Source organism: Podarcis pityusensis, assembly GCF_964106645.2.
Source record: "Podarcis pityusensis genome assembly, chromosome: 2".
Taxonomy (NCBI): Eukaryota; Metazoa; Chordata; class Lepidosauria; order Squamata; family Lacertidae; genus Podarcis; species Podarcis pityusensis.
In genome coordinates, this window is record NC_138029.1 from 127,241,543 (window position 1) to 127,262,919 (window position 21,377).

The following is a 21,377-nucleotide window of genomic DNA, read 5'->3' on the forward strand; positions in this document are numbered from 1 at the left end:
CACCGCTCAAAGGGACTGGAGGAACCCGGTCTGATAGGAGGAGGAGGAGAAAATTATGATTTAGAATGAGTGCGATTACCGCGGAACCCAAGCGGCGGTGGCCTCCAAAATTTAGGGGACTCCCCTAAGTTGTCCTAACTCGTGTTTACCCCCGCGTCAAACTTGCTTTGGGCCCGAGAGCGTTCAAGATGGGGAAGCAACGGACGGCCTCTGAGCATGCACAGAGTTCTTTCCCCGCAGGCCTGAGGAGCCCCCACCAGGCAGAGCCACAGCGGGGAGAGGAGCGAAGCCCTTTTCAAAAATGCCGCCCCAAATAGGGGTTTGCTTTCCCCAGGCCCAACTCTGCGCCCCCCTGAGCAGAGAGGGGGCTGGGACCTTGGGGGAGGGGTGGGACTGCGGCTGCTGGAGGAGCCGCACAAGGCAGCGGACCCCCCCTTCCCGCCCCCTATAATCCCTGCCCAGGCCCCTTTCAGTGGGGACAATGGGGCAGGCAGAGTTTGGGTGGTCTTCCCTCGGCCCCTTTCAAACTAGCTGTCAGAGTTGGCCAAAGACGCCCTGCCAAGCCTGTCAGACCCTCCCCTCTCTGGGGCTGCGCTTCCTTCCCCACAGATCTTTCTCTGGGGTCGGTGGGGGGGGGTGTCGCCTGTCTGTCTTCCTCCCCACAACCCGCCACTTGCGCTCTTTCTGGAAGCGATGATTTGCCGCAGGCGGTTTCCGTTCTTGCCGCGGTACAAGGCGCACGGAAATGGGCAAGCCTCCGGGTGCCACAGGTCTCTTCTTCAGCCAGAGAGAGACAAAGGCCGGCCCACGCCTGCGCCACGCACCCACCCCAGGATCCTGGGAACCGTAGTTCATTAAGGGCACCGAGAATGGCAGCTCTTCATGAGGAACTACAGTGCCCAAGATTCGTGGGGTGAAGGTTTCAAACAGGACGCCGCGGGGCTTGTGTTCAGATTGGCCAGGCCAAATCTCCCCAAACCCCGGCTGCCGTTTAACCAAGGCCTGCTGGACTACAACTCCCGACAACCGGCGCCAGCGATGATGGGAACTGTAGTCTGTGATCACCCCAGCGTTTCACAGAGGGCAACCAGGCGCCAGAACTGGGGAAAAGAAGGAGCAGCCCACAAGCACAGCTCTTGCCTCCCCTCCTCCAAAATGGGACCCCCCCCCCAGCCCTTATCCGGTTCCATCAGAATGAAAGACGCACACAAATCTGCGAGCTTTCGGATGCCACAAGTCTCCGGGATATTCCGGAACTGGAATATTAATAGATAATGTGTGAAACCTTCCGGGGTTAGCAAGGAAATAATGAAAGAATCAATTGAATAATTATTAAACTACAGCAACACAACAACAAGATGGAAGAAGTTAAAAAAATATATTGAGATCACACATGGGTGAAGGGGAGTGGGGAATTTAGAAAAATGTCTACTAATATGTTGCTAATAGCGTTGCATTTATATATAGCAAAGGGAAGTCTATAGCAATTAGGTATATTTAACTCTAGTCAGCTATGTAATAGGCTTATGTTACAAAACGAATGTTTTCGGTTTTGGAATAAAGTTTTAATAATAATAATAATAATAAGTCTCTTATTTAGCCGAAAGAAAGGAACAAGATGATTTCGCATCAGACGGAAGTCTCAAGAAGATTTCGGACACTTATTTGGGGAGGGGGGTGTTGTCAAGGTAACCCCCCCCGCCCAGTTTGACCTCCCCATATTTCCCTCCCCCTCTCCCCCCCCTCAGGCCTGGGTTCAAATCTTCCCATGAAGTTCGCTGGGTGTGTGACTTTAGGGCAACCGCTCGGCGCAGCCTACCTGGCAGGGTTGCTGTGACAATAACAGTGGGGATGCGGGGAGCCCCATGGGCTCCTGGGCGCCTGAGGTCATCCAGTCCAGCCCCCGGCAAGGATCCTAATAATAATAATAATAATAATAATAATAATAATAATAATAATTTATTTGTACCCCTCCCATCTGTCTGACCCTCCCATCTGGCTGGGTCACACATCAAAAACTTCCCTGAACAAGGTTCCTTGTCCAAACGATTCCATTCAGGCAAGCCTGCCCAGATATTTAGGAAGTTGGCATGATTATTATTGGTCAGCCGTAGTCGAAACAAAAATTTTTAAAAAAATTCTTTCCAGTAGCACCTTAGAGACCAAGTTTGTTATTGGTACCTGCAAGTATCAGGGCGGTTCAGAAGATAAAATTACCCAAAAAAACCCCAAAACCCACACAGATTACATAATCAAACAAAAACAGGAACAACCCGATAACCCGCCCCCACCCCAAATAAATCTGTTTTTGGCCGACTGTTATTTCAACTTTTCAAAAATGCCAAGTAGTCACAGTTGATTAACTTCGTTGATCATCTCATTAACCTTATTGATAATCAATTTTCTTCTTTTTTGTGTCGGATCTGACTCTGTGCAAGGCTGTAATTACGTGCTTTTTATTTTTCCAATAAATAATAGGTATTTTAAAATTGATAATCTTAGGGTCTTTTCCGGTAAGCCGCTTTGAGGTTTTCCGCAGTCAAGCGGTTTCTGGGTTTTCCTAAATAAATCGCAAGCACATAAGTAATTAAGTAAAAATAAGTAAGTCAAAGCACATTTCTTCTGCTTTTGATTCTGCTCAAGGCTTCTCCATCCTTTTCGCCGGTCATGTAAATATTTCCGGCGAGCCGCTCGGAGGCTGAGTCACAAATCGAGCGGAAAAAGAAGCAGGAGGAGGAGGCAGGGGGAGATTGGGTCGCGGGGGTTGGGATGGATGACCCCTGGGGGTTCCACGCAACTCCTCAATTCTGCGATTCAATGAAAAGCGTCGCTTTAAATCTGCCCCAAGTGACCCGGGACGGATCCATCCCCGGCGCAGGCTGCTGTCCACCCGGGGAAGCTGTCTTGGGGGTGGGGGTCCGCCCCACTAAAGTGGGGGGCGGGGTGTGTGCCCTCCTTCCTCTCTTCTGGCCCCTTTCCGCCCCCAGTCAGCCAGCCAGCCACCCCACCGGTGCAGCTCCCGGGCTTCACCGGACGAGCAGCCGCCCGCCTGCCTGCCTGCCTGCCTGCCCCGCGCGCGGGCGGGCGGGCGGGGGAGGCGGGGCGGGGGGTGGGGAGACCCCCTTCTCCCTTTCGTGCTCTGTGACGTCGGCGCGGGGGCGGAGAGAGGAAGTGACGCGACCTCGGAGGTTCCCACCCTCTCCCGCCTCCGGAGGAGGAGAAGGAGGAGGAGGAAGACGGAGAAGGAGACGGAGAGGCGCCTCCGGGGATCCCGGGGATCCCAGCAGGTAGGGGGATCCCCCTCCCGGAGTGGGGGGGGGGCAGAGGGAGCCCCGGAGCCCCTCCCTGGGGCCGGGGGCGGAGGGGTCTTGGGGGCGCCCCCGTCCCGCCCCCAAAGGAGAGCCAAGCGCGCCCTCCTCCAGCCCCGCAGCCACTGGGCTGCAACGCTGCTCCGATTCGGGGCTGGTTTGTGTGTCCCCCCCCCCTTTGGCACAGGACTGGGGGGTGTCTCTGAGCACGTGCAGAGTGCAGCTCCGAATCTTCCCGCGGAACCCCCCCAGTCCCGTTCCTCCGCTTCGTGAAGTTTGACGGAAGGGGGAGGCGGGTGGGGTTACCCCTGAGCACGTGCAGAGTCCGAGGGCGCGCGCTTACCTTTTATATACAGACGTATCATAAGAGTTCGTTGCCGCTTGATCTGTAGACAGAACGGCGGCGGCAGCAACCTCAGAAAGGTTTGCGCAGAAATTAATAACAACATCCCAGAATCATGGAACGGTATAGCTGGAAGGGATCCTGAGGGACATCTAGTCCAACCCCCTGTAACGCAGGGGGGGTTTATTGTCCGACGTGGGACTCGAACCCACAGCTCTGAGATCTGTCAAACAGAAGAATGAGCAGCGCTAATCTGAGACTTTCCAAAAGTGGGAGTAGCAAGAGATTAAAACTCCTTTATAAACGAGGAGGAACAGTGCCTCTGAGCATGTACAGAGCACCAAGGGGTTAGGGGTAAGCCCCTTTGTGGTCTGCGACTGGAGAATGCTGCTTTGCACACACACAAACGCCCCAGGTAAAAACCCTGCTTGCATCGCCAGTTTAAAAAATATCAATATTGTGGGAGCAACCCCCCTCCCCGTGTTTGGACGAGTCCAAAGAAACCCAGAGGGGCTGCCAGACTGGCAGTCCCCCCCTGTGCCTGGCTTGGTACATTCCTAGCCCTGTGCCCTGGTGCTCCCTTCAACTTCTGGGCTTCTTCCGGTTTGGGGCACCCGGTTGGCCCCTGGAAGAACGGACGGGGCTGGGCACTCGCGGTGCCGGGGTTGGATTGGATGACCCTCGGGGCCCCTTCCGACCCGACAAGTCACTGAGAATTTAAACTGCGCTTCTCTTTCCTGCCTCGAACCCGCAGCCCGCCATGGCGACGCCGGCCAACGTGCAGAGTGCCAGCAAGACCTGGGAGCTCAGCCTGTACGAACTTCACCGGACGCCGCAGGTGAGGAGGAGGAAGAGGAGAAGGCCTGATGCCGGGGGGGGGGCTGGGTTTGGGGCAGGGGCCACGAGGGACCTTGAAAGAGCCCCCTTTCTCTTGACCTTCCCCACCCCTCAAATATCCGGGTCTAGTGGGAAGATCTTCTAAGTCCCTCTCCAGGTTCCAGATTTAGGGGGATCACAAATTAGGTAGCTGTGGCGGTAGGAGGTTTTGTAAAAAAATGTAAAAATTGCCTTCCGTTTGTTTTCTTCTAGGTATTTATTTGTACTTTGCTAGAGGAATAAACACAATTCGCAGGGCACCTTGCACTAATGTGCTTCCTGCTAAGGAGTTTTATTCCTTCTTTCCTTTAAGAGTTTCTACACTATTTAATAAGTTGTACACTGTCCTGGGCGTTTGTGTGTAGGAAACCAATAAGTCTCTCTGACTTGTCCAAATCCTTTGTTTATATTTATTTCTCTCTGCAATGCTGTTTTGGTTTTTTTACTCATTCTCTGTTGCATTTTTGCGCTCGTGCTGATCGTTTCTATGCTGTCTGCTGCCTGGAGATTTTGGAAGCATTAAATCAAGCAGTTCATAAATGCTTTGGCATGAGTAGATTCATAATAATAGATTCTCAAGCTTTTCCAGCAAAAAAACTGGGGTGGTTGCCGGTGGGCTTCTGGAATCACAGAATCGTAGATTTGGAATCTCAGCTGAAGCGTCGCTGACAGGCGGCCAAAGAATTGTAGCTGGGAGGGGGACCCCAGCGGTCATCTAGCTCAACCCGCTGCAAGGCCGGCCACGCTCCCATTTAGCTCCCTGGAAGCTCAGCAAGGAAGCTCTCTCTTTTTCAGGAGGCCGTAATGGATGGGACGGAGATTGCCGTCTCCCCTCGAAGCCTCCACAGCGAGCTGATGTGCCCCATCTGCCTGGACATGCTCAAGCACACCATGACCACCAAGGAGTGCCTGCACCGATTCTGCTCCGACTGCATCGTGACGGCCCTGCGGAGCGGGTGCGTGGGGCCCGGGGGGTGGCATTCAGGGGGGCGGCAGAGAGGCAGGTCCCAGAAAGGCCCATCCTGAGTTCCCGCAAGTGAGCTGGTCCCAAGCTGTCCGGGGCTAGTGGCGAATTTGGCCCGACTACAAATGGATACCTGGTCCGAAATCCATGATCCCTATACAGTGGTGCCCCGCAAGACGAATGCCTCACAAGACGGAAAACCCGCTAGACGAAAGGGTTTTCCGTTTTTGAGTTGCTTCGCAGGACGAATTTCCCTATGGGCTTGCTTCGCAAGACGAAAATGTCTTGCGAGTCTTGAGATTTTTTTTTGCTCCCCCCCCTTTTTCTAAGCCGCTAAGCCTTTAATAGCCTTTTAGCAGCTAATCCGCTAAGCCGATAAGCCTTTAATAGCCGCTAAACTGCTAATAGCGCTAATCCGCTAAGCCGCTAATAGGGTTGCTTCGCAAGACGAAAAAACCGCTAGACGAAGACACTCGCGGAACGGATTAATTTTGTCTTGCAAGGCACCACTGTACAGCCTAGGACCCACGTACCTATGGGACCGCCTCTCCTGGTATGCCCTGCGGAGGACGTTAAGGTCCACAAATGACAACATTTTGGAGGTCCCAATCTGCAAGGTGGTTAGCTTGGTCTCAACTAAGGCCAGGGCCTATTCATCACTGGCCCCGACTTGGTGGAACGCTCTGTCCCAAGAGACTAGGGCCCTGCGGGACTTGACATCTTTCCGCAGGGCCTGCAAGACAGAGCTGTTCCGCCTGGCCTTTGGTTTGGACTCAGTCTGACCCTTATGTTTCCCTCCCCTTATGGTCTTGATTTATCAGCTACTTTAAAAGGAGGCTGCATTTTAAATTGCATTTTAACCTGTATTTTAAATTGGGGTTTCCCCCCCTTTTCCTCCCCTCCCCTCTTTTCACCCTATTATGTTTTTACTGTGATTTTATTGGTGTTAGCCGCCCTGAGCCCGGCTCTCGCCAGGGAGGGCGGGGTATAAATAAAATTTATCATTATTATTATGACTGACCATTGCATTTCTCTTGAAGCAACAGTTAAAAAATATATACAGTCATACCTCAGGTTACAGACACTTCAGGTTGTGTTTTTTCAGGTTGCAGACTGCCAAAACCCGGAAGTACCGGAACAGGTTACTTCTAGGTTTCGGTGGTCGCGCACAAATTGCAACCCGAGTGTCCACTGTAAATTAAAACTTAATCACTTAATATAACTGAAAATTACTATTTAAGGCCTTAATTATTATGATAGCACAGCTTGTTCCCCAAGTTTTATGGCAATCGCTCAGAATTTGGCCACCCTTAACATGATCTCAGGATCCTTGTCCCCTACCAGGTATTTTAGACATTGAAGTTTGGATTCATTTGGAGATTTTTGCATAAATACCGAGCGTATATCCCTGTAGAAATGGCAGCAAAACAAGGCATGACGGTTTCTACCTCCATCAAGCCGCAGGGGCAGACTCGTTCCGCGTATCATGGTTTACCCTCGAATCTGCCCTGCAACAAGGCAGATGGCAGCACGTTGAATCTAGCAAGGGTAAATGACCGTCTGTATTTGGGTATTTGTAATTTTGACAAATAATTTGCTGGGGTAAATCCTCTCCCATTATCTTTTATTGCTGGGTGTTTATTCATCTCACTCATGCGGCATGAAGCAATGGGAAGCAGCAGCTCTTACCACCAGAAAGTTTTTTCCTGATGTTGCGTAATAATAATAATAATAATAATAATAATAATAATAATAATAATTTATTTATACCCCACCCTCCCCAGCCAAGACCGGGCTCAGGGTGGCTAACACCAAATATAAAAACGATTGATTAGAATACAGCTTAAAAAACAAAATTAAAATACAACATTAAAACATTAAAATGCAGCCTCATTTCGGTAGAACTCAATCAAAAACTTTTTTGGGGGTAAAAACCAGACTGGTCCTACATGGGCCAGAAAAAAGCCAGGGAAGTCCCCGAATAGGAGTTCCAACACAGAAGGAGAAGGGGAAAAAGAAAAGAAAAGAAATTCCCTTTCTTGTAACTCGAAGCCACGGGTTCGAGTCCTGCCCTCTCTAAAGCAAGGAGTTCCAAGCGCTGCAGCCCCGCGACCCTTTCCTGCTGCTTCCTCGCGCTCCGCCCGCACCTTGATTTTGGTTTCCCGGTTTCCTCCGCCGCAGGAACAAGGAGTGCCCCACCTGCCGCAAGAAGCTGGTCTCCAAGCGCTCCCTGCGCCCCGACCCGAACTTTGACGCCCTCATCTCCAAGATCTACCCCAGCCGGGACGAGTATGAGGCCCACCAAGACCGCGTCCTGGCCAAGCTCAACCGCCTGCACAACCAGCAGGCCCTGCGCAGCAGCATGGAGGAGGGGCTCAAGATGCAGGCCATGAACAGGTACGGGGGCTCAGGCTGGGGGGGGTCTCCGGCCCTGACCCCGAGAGAGACCCCGAGAGCCGCCCTGATCCCGGCTTCAGCTGGGGAGGGCGGGATATAAATAAAATCTATTATTATTATTATACACCTCCTCTCGAGATTCGCAGCCAGATCCCTTTCGGATCTCCTCTGGGTCTTCCCAGCGCAACCTTGCTATTTGGGACCACATGTCTGGAGGCGGTTGGAGGATGGATGGCGGCTAACAGATTGAGATTGAATCCTGACAAGACAGAAGGACTGTTTTTGGGGGGACAGGGAGCAGGCAGGTGTGGGGGATTCCCTGGTCCTGAATGGGGTAACTGTGCCCCTGAAGGACCAGGTGCGCAGCCTGGGAGTCATTTTGGACTCACAGCTGTCCATGGAGGCACAGGTCAAATCTGTGTCCAGGGCAGCTGTTTACCAGCTCCATCTGGTACGCAGGATGAGACCCTATCTGCCCACAGACTGTCTCACCAGAGTGGTGCATGCTCTAGTTATCTCCCGCTTGGACTACTGCAATGTGCTCTACGTGGGGCTACCTTTGAAGGTGACCCGGAAACTGCAATTAATCCAGAATGCGGCAGCTAGACTGGTGACTGGGAGCGGCCGCAGAGACCATATAACACCGGTCCTGAGAGATCTGCACTGGCTCCCAGTACGTTTCCGAGCACAATTCAAAGTGTTGGTGCTGACCTTTAAAGCCCTAAACGGCCTCGGTCCAGTATATCTGAAGGAGCGTCTCCACCCCCATTGTTCTGCCCGGACACTGAGGTCCAGCACCTTCTGGCGGTTCCCTCATTGAGAGAAGCCAAGTTACAGGGAACCAGGCAGAGGGCCTTCTTGGTGGTGGCACCCGCCCTGTGGAACGCCCCCCCACCAGATGTCAAAGAGAACAACAGCTACCAGACTTTTAGAAGACATCTGAAGGCAGCCCTGTTTCGGGAAGCTTTTAATGTTTAATAGCTTATTGTATTTTAGTGTTTTCTTGAAAGCCACCCAGAGTGGCTGGGGAAACCCAGCTAGATGTGCAGGTTATTATTATTATTATTATTATTATTATTATTCAGTCTGCTTTTACAAAATCTACTGGCACATTTGGAAAGCTAAACAGGGTCCAGTTTGGTTTCTAATTGGATTGGGGTGGGCTGTGTGTTGAGATCCCTACTTTATAGGGGGTTGGAGTAGATGTCCTTTGGGGTCCCTTCCAACTCTACGATTTCATGATTCTATAGGAATCCAAAAGCAGCTGTAACCTCCCTCCTCCTTTTTTTTTTTTTTTGCAGAAGTGGATGGAATTTGCAAGCTCGTTTATTTATGTAATTTATTTACGATTTATTTCTTCCGAAAGGAGCTCCAGAGGGTGGGGGAGAGGGAGGGGCATCAGAATGGCAAAAATGATTCCGGTTAAAACGCCATAAATAAACACGTAGAAACATTTCTGCACATTTCGGGCATCCGCAATAATTTAAAAGCAACCCCACCTGATTTTGAGGTTGACATGTTGCAGGCAGATGCTGAAGCCAGCTGCTGGCAGGATGGCAGAGTAGATGGGGGGCGCATATAGTTAATTTCATTTAGCTGGATCTATGGGCTGCTTAATGAATAAAAGCCTCTTACATCGTCTTCATGCAATAGTATGACGCATTCATTAAAAATAAAAAACCAGTGGCAGGGAGTAATAATAATAATAATAATAATAATAATAATTTTTATTTATACCCCGCCCTCCTCAGCCAAGGCTGGGTAAAGCTGACAATAATATTATGAAAAGAGAGACTAAAAGCAAAAGACACGCACATTTCAGCAATTGCCATAGGGGATTATTTTTTAAAATGCCGTGCAGATTATTTCTTCGTTCACATTCATATATCCTCCAGAGAAAACAATTCCCAGGGTGTCTGGAGTGAAGATTATTAGGTGTGTTTTCTGCCAAGAAACTTGACTTCTTCTGCTTCCAACTGCAAATTGCTTGATTTAAATATTTTTATGCTGAGGCCACTTTCCCTGGCATCTAGTGTTGAAAGGAGGTGCTTAGGAAATCTAATAACAGAGGATTTATTATTATTATTATTATTATTATTATTATTATTATTACCCAGACATGTAGAATCATGGAATGGTAGGCTTGGAACGCACACCAGAGTTCATCTAGTCTGGAATGTCAGCTAGCAACAGTAGCAGCAGCAGCAGCAGCAATAATAGTAATTATTCATAGATTTCTTTAAAGGCGTTGTAAGCAGGTTGATGTGGTGATATTTTGATTGTAATTACCTGTATTCTTAATCTCTCTCTCTCTCTCTCTCTCTCACACACACACACACAGACACAAACACACACACAAGTGTTTATTGTCTTTTCTATGATGTTTTCCACTTTTTCTATCTTATCTGTAAACTGCCCTGAGTCCAGTCTGGGGGGTTATAATAATAATGATAATAATAATGATAATAATAATAATAATAATAATAATTTTATTCATTCATTCATTCATTCACTCTGGGCGGCTTCCAACAAAATATCAAAATACCGTAATGCATGAAACATTAAAAGCTTTCCTAAACAGGGCTGCCTTCAGATGTCTTCCAAAAGTCTGGTAGTTGTTCTCTTTGACATCTGGTGATATTATTAATATAATTAATAATAATGCAAGATTAATAACATGTAAGAGAAATCAGACCGGCTATTTCCTTACTGTCCTTTTGCCACACTTTCTTCTTCCAACCGGCTTTGGGGAATTCTATAAACCTGTGTCCTTTAATAGACCATATATTTATCCTTTTAATGCTTAATTGTTTTTTAACGGCTGCTCTCCCACCCCAATGGTTTTTTAGCTCTTTCTGCTTCAGGTTTGAGCTGCCCTGAGTCCCTGCCAGAGAAAGAGGCAGGATAGAAACGAACATAACCATAACTGTACAATGGAATCATGAGGCAGGAAGTTCCGCCGGAGCTTTTGCTAGTTTTATTTGGTTGGTGTGTGACGCTCCCGCCTCTTTCCTCCCGCCTCCAGGGGGCAGCGCGCCCGGAAGCACCCCCAAGAGTCAGACAACACCACCTTCAGCGGGGCGGAGGACAACTGCGACAGCCGCTCCCACCTCAGCAACGCCTCGGCCCCCAGCCAGATCGAGGCCGGGCCGAGCTGCAAGCGCTCCCGGGCCTCGGACGAGTCGTGCGCCGAGCCGGAGACCTCGCACGAGGGGGGCCGCCGGAGCCCTGAGCCAGGGGCCGAGTCCGGCAGCAGCGAGATCGAGCTGGTCTTCCGGCCCCACCCCGTCCTGATGGAGAAGGGAGCCTACGCCCAGACCAGGTGAGCGGCGGGCAGCGGGAACCCTCCCGACCCGTCCAGGGGGGCTTGCAAGCACACCCACCCCAGTGGGAAGCCACCTCAGGCGCTGGGGAAGGTTGCTGGGGGTCGTTGGGCTGGAAGGGTCCCCCGGCGGTTATCCCGGTGGCTGGGGAAGCCCAGCCAGATGAGCGGGGTATGTTAACAGAGAAATCCGACGGCAAAAAACAAGGACACCAGCCAGGAAGACCAGAGCAAAAGAGCAGCCAGTTGGCTTGGTCTTTACGGAAGACTGTAGCGACAGGACTCCCACCTGCCACCAGGTGGAACAAGATGGAAGCCCCGAACAAAAGAGCACCCAAACTTTTATTAGCTGCTAACCCCCATGTTTAGGGGGATGCGGGTGGTGCAGTGGGTTAAACCACACAGCCTAGGACTTGCCGATCAGAAGGTCGGCGGTTCGAATCCCCACGATGGGGTGAGCTCCCATTGCTCGGTCCCTGCTCCTGCCAACCTAGCAGTTTGAAAGCATGTCAAAGTGCAAGCACTCCGGCGGGAAGGTAAGCGGCGTTTCCGTGAGCTGCTCTGGTTCGCCAGAAGCGGCTTAGTCCTGCTGGCCACATGACCCGGAAGCTGTACGCCGGCTCCCTCAGCCAATAAAGAGAGATGAGCGGCGCAACCCCAGAGTCGGTCAGGACTGGACCTAATGGTCAGGGGTCCCTTTACGTTAATCCCTATGTTACACCTCCCCAAACTACATCACGGTTACATCATGAAAGGGGAGGTCTGGTGGCAGTAATCTGAGCATCCTGGACCCTGCCCCTGGACCCTGCCCCTTGCCCTCCACCAAACACCCATCAAGTGAAACAAAAGAGATATTTACATTTCTCTGTTTCCCAGCCAAGTTAATAATTATTTGTCTTCATCTGGGTTTGTTATTTCTGGAATGGCTACCTGTCTGGCACTCAGGTATCAGGATGCCAGGGATTATCACTCAGGCAGAGGGGATGCTGAGTAGCTGAGCTCACATGTCTATATGAATTTCTGAAGTTTTCCCAGTGAGCCAGTACATAAATGCATTGATCAGCGAATTCTTACATTTGGTATCATGCAGCAGAGGCCCTTTGAATAGATAGGAAGAAACTGTGATGAAGTGTTTTGTGGGGACAAATCACAAAAGTCACAAAAGTGATTGTGCTGATTTTGGTAGTGGGCTGCATGTGCGTGATATCTGCTGGAGGGGAAACCCCCCCCCCCCAACTTATACATAAATTCCTGCAACAGGTATAAATATATTATTATTATTATTATTATTATTATTATTATTATTATTACTATTATTACAGGCAGCCCTGTTTAGGGAAGCTTTTAATGTTTGATGTATTTTAATATTTTGTTGGAAGCCGCCCAGAGTGGCTGGGGAAGCCCAGCCAGATGGGCAGGGTATAAATAATATATTATTATTATTATTATTATTATTATTATTATTATCATTATTATTATCATTATCATTATCATCATCATCATCATCCAATCCAACCCTCAGCCCAGCCTCTCGTTCCAGCATCTCCAAGGAAGGGGATCCCACCGCCGAGTCCTAAGACCCCCCCCTCGACCCCACAACTTCCTCCCCACACCCCTAACTCTGCCTCCCCCTCCCCGCCAGGTACGTCAAGACCACGGCCAACGCCACGGTGGACCACCTCTCCAAATACCTGGCCCTGCGCATCGCCCTGGAAGAGGCACCGGGGGCCGGGTCCGAAGCCCCCGCCCTGGAGGACGTCAGCGAGAAGCAGTACACCATCTACATCACCACAGCCGGGGGGGCCTTCACGGTAACAGGCAGGGGGGTGCAGGACATAGATGAGGAGGGTCTCCCCCCCACCCCCAAGGGATGAAGGGTGGCGCACCTCGCAAGCCGAGAGGAGGTAGAGGGGTTCTGGGTTTGAGACCCTGAGATGGAACCGGTTGCTGCCTGGCTGGGCTGGTTGAGCTTCCCTGGGGGAGGAGCTTTTGGGGGGGCGGTCCCAGGACCAGGGTTTTCCTTCTCCTAGACGGGCTACTTTATTTGATACGATGCAATAAGAGCATAGAAATATATTTAACGGTTAATCCGTATACCGTTTGCTTGCTGAAAGGGCTTCTAAGCTGTTTGCAGGGGTAAAGATAAAATGGCACGTCGTTCAAACCCACGACAGGAGGACGGCTCCGTCTGAGCCTTAAAATAAACGGGGGCTGCAAGGATTGTTTGCACCGTCACGGGTCAGCTGGTCCAACCTGCTGCCATTTGCCCAACCCGGCACTCGAACCCAGAACCCTGAGATTGGGAGTCTCTTGCTCTACCCACCGAGTTGTCCCTGGCCCACAAAAAGTGTAAAAAGTAATGGGGTTAAAAGACAAAAATGAAAAGGAAGCTGTAGGCTTCCTTTATTTTATTTTATTTTATTTTATTTCTATCTTTTTCCTTTTTATTCTTTTTGTCTTTCTCTCCTCTTTCACTCCATTTATAATTTTTATTTTTATTATTTATTAGTAGTTCGGTTTTCATTTGTTTCATATGAGATATATATACGAGAAGCTCCAGGTTTCTGTTCCACTGCCGGCAGGTTGCCAGTGCAGATGGGGGAATCTCATATTTTGCCAATCTTATTTTTTTGGTGGTGGGGGGGAAATAATTTTTATTTGCGGAATTATAATGTTACAAAACGCATATCCATATTTAGAGATTTCTCTGAACTCCCTGGGTCCTTTTCTCAACCTTTCCAACTGCATATTATCCCATAATCCATGTTTTACATCTCTCCGTCTTGCCCATGATAATTACATTTCGCCAATCTCATTATGCTGCGAACCCGCCCCCCCCCCCCCCGATATCTGCATGCACAGGGCGGCATGCAGATTTAATAAACAAAATAAAAACAAACGTTTCTGCGGGGAAATGGCCTGCCTCACTGCAAGCTCATAGCCATAGCAGTCCGCTTTTTCCTTTCCTTGCGAGGAATCCTATTGGGAATAAGGGAATTTCCCTTAAAAAAAGGGAAACGTTGACAGCTGTGCTGATAGCCCCCCTGCCCGTCTGTGGTGAAAGGGGGCAGAAGGGGGGGGGGCTTCTCTTACTTCTGCACTCCCAACGCCGCCGCCTCTCCTTTTTCCCGCAGACCCTGAACGGATCCGTCACGCTGGAGCTGGTGAACGAGAAGTACTGGAAACTGAGCAAGCCCCTGGAGCTATACTATGCCCCCACAAAGGAGCAGAAATGAGGGCCGAGGACCCCCCCCCCAGACTGTTGGGCTAACAGGAAAAGAGGGGGGCACCGGCATGCCCTCCCCCACCGCCACGGGGACTCAGACGAGGAGGAGGAGGAAGACGAAAGCGCTTTGCAAGGGGTGGGGGGTGCCCAACTGGCTGAAACTGCCCCCCCACTCCACCGCTTCCGGCACACTTAGCCCCCCCACCCAGAAAGGACTGATGCCCCCCCCCAAAGAAGGCTGGGGGGTGGGCGAACGTGATGGCACCCCTCTCAAAGGATGGGTGCCCCCTCCCTGTTCAGGGATGATGGGGGGGGGGCGCCTTGCAATGGTGGGGGGCAAAGGGGGGGTGCTGCTGCTGCTGCTGCTTGGACCAGATGTTTCTCTCTGGCCTTTTTACAGCTGTTTTCTCTCCCCCCCCCTTTTTGTGGAATTTAATTCATCAAGGAGTTTTTTTGCCTCTTTGAAAGACTGGAGCCTCTCTCTCTCTCTCTCTCTCTCTCACACACACACACACACACACACACTAGGAGATGGGGCCCGGCCGGGTGGGCATGCAGACCCCACAGTCACAAAATTGTAGGGCTGGAATGGAACCCCAGAGGTCCTCTAGTCCAACCCCGTGCAATGCAGGAGTATCAGCTAAAGCATCCATGCCAGCTGGCACTAATAATACATGAAATGTAATTTATTTAACCCGTTAGAGAGGAGCCTGGCATTACTTCCGACCTCAGTCATAGACTCGTGGACCCAGAAGGGAACCGCAGAGGTCATCTAGCCCAACCCCACGTAACGCAGGAATATGCAGCTGTTCCTTAAGGGGCTGGAACCTTGGTGTATCTACCTTGAAAGCCCTTGCCTTAACTGGGCAGTTGGAGCCCCTGCCCTGCCTCGTAATCCGGCAGGTACCTGCCGTGTGAGGTTTTAAGCAAATGGCCCTCCTCACCCCTTCTCTCTCTCGGGCCTCTGGCAAACTCTGGGAAATCTCAAGTTGCTAGATCTCAAGGAACTGGATATTCCCCCCCCCCCCGTGCTCACTACTCCAAAAACACCAGGGTGTTTTGCTGCCACAAACTGAGAGGTATAGCCAGATCAATGACAACACAACACAGGAGACGGGTCCCCTTTTTTCATGTGTGTCCCCACCCCAAATGCTGCGTTAAGGTGTGGAAAATTGCAGTTTAACTCTGCAAAGGCAGCCGTGTTGGACACCTGCTTGGAAGGGCGAAGGGTCCGGCAGGGACGCAGCCCTGTGGCTCAGGGGCAGGACACCTGCTTGCACTGCAGAATGGGGGCCTTGGTTCAAACTCTATCACAGACCTCAACACACACTCAGTGCTTGTGAGCTTAGCAGCCGCAAAGGAACATTTCTCCCCCCTAAAAAATAATATTTTAAAAGCTGAGCTGCCCGTTTGGTTCTGGAAACAGCTCTGGGACTCCTTTTAAAAACCCCCTTCTGCTTAGGAAAGGCAGCAAGATGCAGTTGGTTGAGGGTGGGGGAGAGGCCTCCACAGCTGAGTGGTTAGAGCACCGGGAGGTTCTGGGTTCAAATCCTGACGGTGGCATCTCCAAGCTGGGCTGCCGAAAGCACAAAACCTGCCTGAAATTTTGGAGTCAGAATCGGCTGCCAGAGTGGGCAGCTCTGGGCGGCAAGGACCCCAAAGCCAAAGAGAGAAACCGCAAAGCGCGTCCGAAGGCATTTTGCCCTTTATTTTTGTGTCAACAAATCCCCTTTAAAAAATGAAGCCTGCACGCACGACGGCAGGCAGGTTAGGAAGAGGAAGGCGGGAAAAGGGGCTTGGAGAAAGGGGCTTGCTTTGCGAGGGCAGAGTTGGAAGGGACCCCCAGGGGCCATCTAGACGAACCCTCTGCAATGCAGGAAACGCAGCTTTAGCAAAAGCAAATAAGAAATGGTTTGAATGCAAAGTCCTCTTTTGCAGGAAAATCTTGTCCCCCACACAGGAAGGTGAACTCTCTGAACCCGCACCCGGGACCTTAGCATTCTCCTTAGTTTTTATTTTAAAGAAAAGTCTTAATAAAAGCATATATACAAATGTGTACACCTCTCTTTAAAAACCTGGAGAAAAGGAGCCCCACGGGTAGGTTAAAAAGAGTTCCTCTCCCACAGAATCAAAGAATTGTACAGCTGGGACCCCCAGCAGTCATCTAGCCCAACCCCCTGTCTCAGCTTGATTGTAACCAATGACGGCCAGGGGGAATAGAGGAGGGGCATCTTTGCACAATGCACTACAGCGGGTTGGTCTAGAGAACCTCCTGGGGTCCCAGCCCCACAGTTCTGTGGTTCCAATCAGCTGCTGCAAAGGAGGAGGCAGCGACTTAGACGGGTGAGAGAAATTAGCAGAGGAGGAGGCAGGGTGTGGGGAGGGTGCTGGGCTCAACAGGCCCCCTTGGGGCTTCGGGGGGGGGGGGCATTCCTGGAGGGTCTTTGAAGCAGCAGCAAGTCCAGGGTTGGTGACTTCGCTTTCGATAGTTTGCGGTCTCCCCAACGGATCCAGGATGAAATCGCCGCCGAAGGAGTTTGGGGAGAAAGGCGTCTTCAGAGTCAGGCTAGCGACCTGTGGAAAGGGGGGGGGTGTTGGAGTTTTGAAGTTCATGGCGGGGGGGGGAGTAAATGCTTTTTTCTGTTTGGGGACTCCCCCTTTGCGGTTCAGCCTCTGTCCCAAGCCAAGCCCTCCCTCCTATCACATCTGGGGACCACCCTGGTATAACATCTGGCTGTATAGTCCTCCCTGGTAGGGTTGGTGTGGGAGACAGGGTGGTGTAATAATAATAATAATAATAATTTTTTATTTATACCCCGCCCTTCCCGGTTTTAAAAACCGGGCTGAGGGCAGCTAACAACAAATTTAAAACACTTAATTGGAAAAGCAGCATAAAATACAGTGTAAAAACATGAATAACGATAAAATTCAAAGTTGAGAAAGTTAGGACCTGCGAGAGACCAGGGTTGGAATCCCCACTCAGCGGTGTAATTCACAGGGTGACCTGGGGGGGCCACAATCTCTTTCTTTCTCTCTCTCTGCCTACCCTACCTTGCAGGGTTGTTGTATGGGGCGCAATGAGGAGGGGGGAAACCCCTGCAATAGGGGGCGGAGGGCAGGAGAGATTTCCCAGAGGCTTTTCACTTTGCTGACTCTGAAAGCGGGGGACCCGAGTGGACCCGATCCTTGGAATAATTGGAGGGTGGGGGACTTGAAGGCTGGCTGTGGGATCTTTGCTGGAAGGGAGACACCTGCCCTCTCCCCCCTCCAAACAACTGCCCTAACCCTTAAAAAATTACCCCCGATGCTCAGCCAGAATTTGTCGTCCTAAGAACACGAGCGGAGCCTGCAGGATCAGGCCAAAGACCATTGCAAGGCTGCCCAAGTTGGCTTCTTGTGGCAGGTAGTTCCATAGTTTAACTAAGCAGGAGGGAGGGAGCAAAGGTACTCTTACCATTTGGGTAGGTGCTGCCATCAATGGGGGCGTAGCCTGGAAGTGGAGAGAGAAAGAGGGAGTCAGCAAAAAGAACGGCCCCCACCCAGAGGAAAACCCCACCCAACCGCCCACCTGAGGGGTCACCCATCAACGGGGCCCAAGCTGATGAGAGCTCAGAGGTTTCAGTGTATAAATCTTAAGGAATCTGCAAAAAGCAGGTTATAAATCTTAAGGAGTCGGCAAAAAGCGGTGTATAACTCTTAAGGATTTGGCAAAAAGCGGTGTATAGCTCTTAAGGAATCGGCAAAAAGCGGTGCATAAATCTTAAGGAACTGGCAAAAAGCAAAACCTCATCCCCCAGCTCATGTTCTCCCCTGGCCCATACCTTCGGGGAATCTCCTCTTCCAAAGGACGGTGCCCACGGCAAGGAGAAGTATGCCGACGCCCAGCATGGCTGCCGAGACCCCCACTTTCCACCGGAGGCCCAGAGCCAGGCCTGGCGCTGCGGGAGAGACAGATAGGGCAGGGAACTGTTAAATGCGGGTCGCCTTCCTCACCTGTGGGGTGGAGGTTTTCTGACCCCCCACCCACCCACCCTCTTAACCGCTTGGCTCTGTGGGGCTGGGGCTGCCACCTAACACCTGTCCTGACTTTGTAAGGAATCAGTATTTCAGTGTGGCAGCTCCCGAACCCTGTGGGACTCCCTGCCTCTTGATATTAGGTGCCTGCTAAAAAGCATTCTGCAGATGTGGGTGGGTGTTTCAGTCTGCTTATCACTCATCGCGAATTTAAAAGTTTTTAATTATTGTTCTATTTTTTCCTTCTTTGGGTTTTTAAAGCAGAGGTTGGTTGGCCATCTGGCAGGGAAGCTTCAGCTGACATTCTTGGGGGTTGGACTAGATGACCCTCGGGGTCCCTTCCAATTCTATGATTCTTACTAACTGCTTGGAGTCGACCCCGTCCCCCTAAAAAGCGGCGTATAAATTTAATGAAATAAATAAACGAGGCCCCTGAAAGAGCAGGACGAAATGTTTCCCCTTTTGAGAGGGGGGGGGGGTCTCCTGCAACAGAAGAGAGGGTCTGGCCTGGGCTCAGTGGCAGGACACCTGCTTGGAGTGCAGAAGGAGAGGCAGCGCTGCCAGTCTGTGCGGACAAGGCTCAGCGAGATCATAGAATCCTAGGCTTGTGGGCTTGGAAGGGACCCCCAAAGGCCATCTAGGCCAGCCCCCTGCAAGGCAGGAATCGCAGCTGGACTTTTCCTCCAGATCTCAAGTTAGTTGGTGGCTCATTGTGGTCACTTAGAAGGGGGGGGGACGAAGAGACATTCTGCACATGCACAGAGGCATTTGGGGAATCCAGTGGGAGGCTGCCATTCTCTTTCAAAGCCATCCAAGTCGGTGGCAGGGAGTTCCATAGCTGAACTCTGTGCTGCGTGAAGCAGCCCAGCCCAGCCCCCCGCTGTCACTCACCCCAGTCCTTGGTGAGGGTTTCATTCAGGCTGACGTGGGTCACCTGGCAGGTGTAGGTGCCTCCCTGCCGGGGGTCCACGGGGAGGGTGAGCAGAGTTTGGTAGGTCCAGTCCCCGTTGCTGGAGGGCACTGCCGGCGGGCCTGTCCCGTTCTTCAGGGGGGCCCCGTTCCACAGCCAGGTGACGGTCACGTCTTGCGGGTAGAAGCCCCACACGACACACGCCAACATGATGGACTCTGGGGTGTTCTGAGGGATGACAGGGAATACCCGGGCCTTTGGGGGAGCTGTGGGGAGGAGGGGGAACAGAATCAGAATCCGCGTTAGATCTTTCGAGGGTTGGCTCAGCTGCATGCCTCCTGGTGGGATAAGCTTGCCATCACTTGCCACCCCACTTGCCACGTCACTTGCCACATCACGCCTTCACTTGCCACCCCACTTGCCACGTCACTTGCCACATCACGCCTTCACTTGCCACCCCACTTGCCACGTCACTTGCCACATCACGCCTTCACTTGCCACCCCACTTGCCTTCACTTGCCACCCCGCTTGCCACCCCACGTGCCACCCCACTTGCCTTCACGTGCCACCCCACTTGGCACCCCACGTGCCACCCCACTTGCCTTCACTTGCCACCCCGCTTGCCACCCCACTTGCCACGTCACTTGCCTTCACGTGCCACCCCACTTGCCACCCCACTTGCCACGTCACTTGCCTTCACGTGCCACCCCATGTGCCACCCCACTTGCCACGTCACGTGCCTTCACGTGCCACCCCACTTGCCTTCACTTCCCACGCCACTTTCCCCACCTGGCGTCCTCCAGATGCAACCCAGATGTTTGGGGCTGCTCCTCCCCCCCCCGCCCCAGCGCCCCTCACTCACTCTTCCTGAGCGCCGAGGGTCCCCACAGCGAGTGGACCTGCCCCTGGCAGCGCTGGGCCTCCCCCTTCATCTGCGCCCCCAGGACGGCGTTCAGGTGGTCCGCGAAGTAGGCGGTCAGCTGGTCCCAGGGGTCGTAGGCGCCCAGGCCGCAGGGCACGAAGCTCCCGCTGGATCCCTCGAAGCAGATGAAGGGGATCTTGTTGAAGGCCACCGTCCAGTTGAGCCAGAGGGCGCGACCCCCGTCCGAGAGGAAGCAGTCCTCCTGCAGGTGGACGACGAAAGCCCCTGCGGAAAGGGTTAACGGATCGAGCGAGGGGTTATTTGCACCCCACTTTTTTCTCAAGGCCGAGTCTCCCCTCCCTCTTCCAGCCCCCCCCCCACAACGACCCTGCGAGGTCGGTCGGGCTGCAACTTCCGCATCCAGCGAGCCCCGGATCTCTCGATTCTTTCCGCCCCCCCCCCCCGCATCCTTACCTGTTGTCAGGTAACTCAGCGCCAGGCAGAGGCCGGCCAAAGCCGCCCCGAGAGGCCGCATCCTGACTCCGCTGAGCGAGGAGGAGGAGGAGGAAGAAGAAGGATCCGCTTTGCAAGCTCTGGATCTCTCTCCGCGCTCCTAGGGATCCACTTGGCAAGGGATCCCGTGTCTCGTTTCTACGCTCTCTGACCGGCCCCCGGATCCCAGCGAGAGATCTGCTCTCCTGGATCCCTTCGCTGTAGTTTATGGGGATTTTTTTTTTTTTTTTGCGTGGGGGGGGGCAGTGGGATCCCTTTCTTCCTCCAGAGGAGGGTCGCTATCTCTGGATCCCAGCTCCTCGAGGGGATTCCTCGGAGAGAAGGATCTCCTCTGCTGCAACTGCTGCTCTGGCCGCGTCCAGGGGAACCGACTCTGCCCCCCAACCTCAGCCCCACACTGGGGGAAGGGAGAAGCCAGAAATCCCCCGTCCCGCGGGGAGCCAATGGGGAGGCCGCCCGCCGCCGCGTCATCAGTTGCCGAGCAGAGAGGAGCCGTCGGGGTTTTTCAGGAGGAAAGTCTCTGAAGGGCAGAGCAAGGGTTGCATTTTATCCTGGGGCCACAGACTAGTTCCCTGGCGCACCCCTCTCTGCCCCCCATCCCGGCTTCTCGGGGTGCAAAGCAGGGCCGGCGAGGGGCGTGGT

The 21,377-nt window shown here is 52.3% G+C and overlaps 2 protein-coding genes across 2 annotated transcripts; one reads left to right on the top strand and one right to left on the bottom strand.

Moving 5' to 3' along the window:
* Nucleotides 1-3,141: 3,141 nt before the first annotated feature.
* Nucleotides 3,142-16,325, top strand: RING1 (ring finger protein 1). The gene is made up of 7 exons (XM_080996236.1): nt 3,142-3,287; nt 4,406-4,489; nt 5,323-5,483; nt 7,673-7,888; nt 10,914-11,210; nt 12,853-13,021; nt 14,345-16,325. Exons 2-7 carry the CDS (start codon nt 4,412-4,414, stop codon nt 14,444-14,446), a joined length of 1,023 nt encoding a protein of 340 aa, XP_080852362.1. The 5' UTR covers nt 3,142-3,287; nt 4,406-4,411; the 3' UTR covers nt 14,447-16,325.
* Nucleotides 16,124-21,166, bottom strand: LOC308471925 (class II histocompatibility antigen, M beta 1 chain). Its single transcript, XM_080996237.1, has 6 exons — nt 20,697-21,166; nt 20,223-20,507; nt 19,342-19,626; nt 18,258-18,374; nt 17,891-17,926; nt 16,124-17,010 (listed from the first exon to the last, which is right to left on the bottom strand). The coding sequence occupies exons 1-6, from the start codon at nt 20,755-20,757 to the stop codon at nt 17,003-17,005; spliced, it is 792 nt and encodes a 263-aa protein (XP_080852363.1). The 5' UTR covers nt 20,758-21,166; the 3' UTR covers nt 16,124-17,002.
* Between the last annotated feature and the right edge of the window lie 211 nt (nt 21,167-21,377).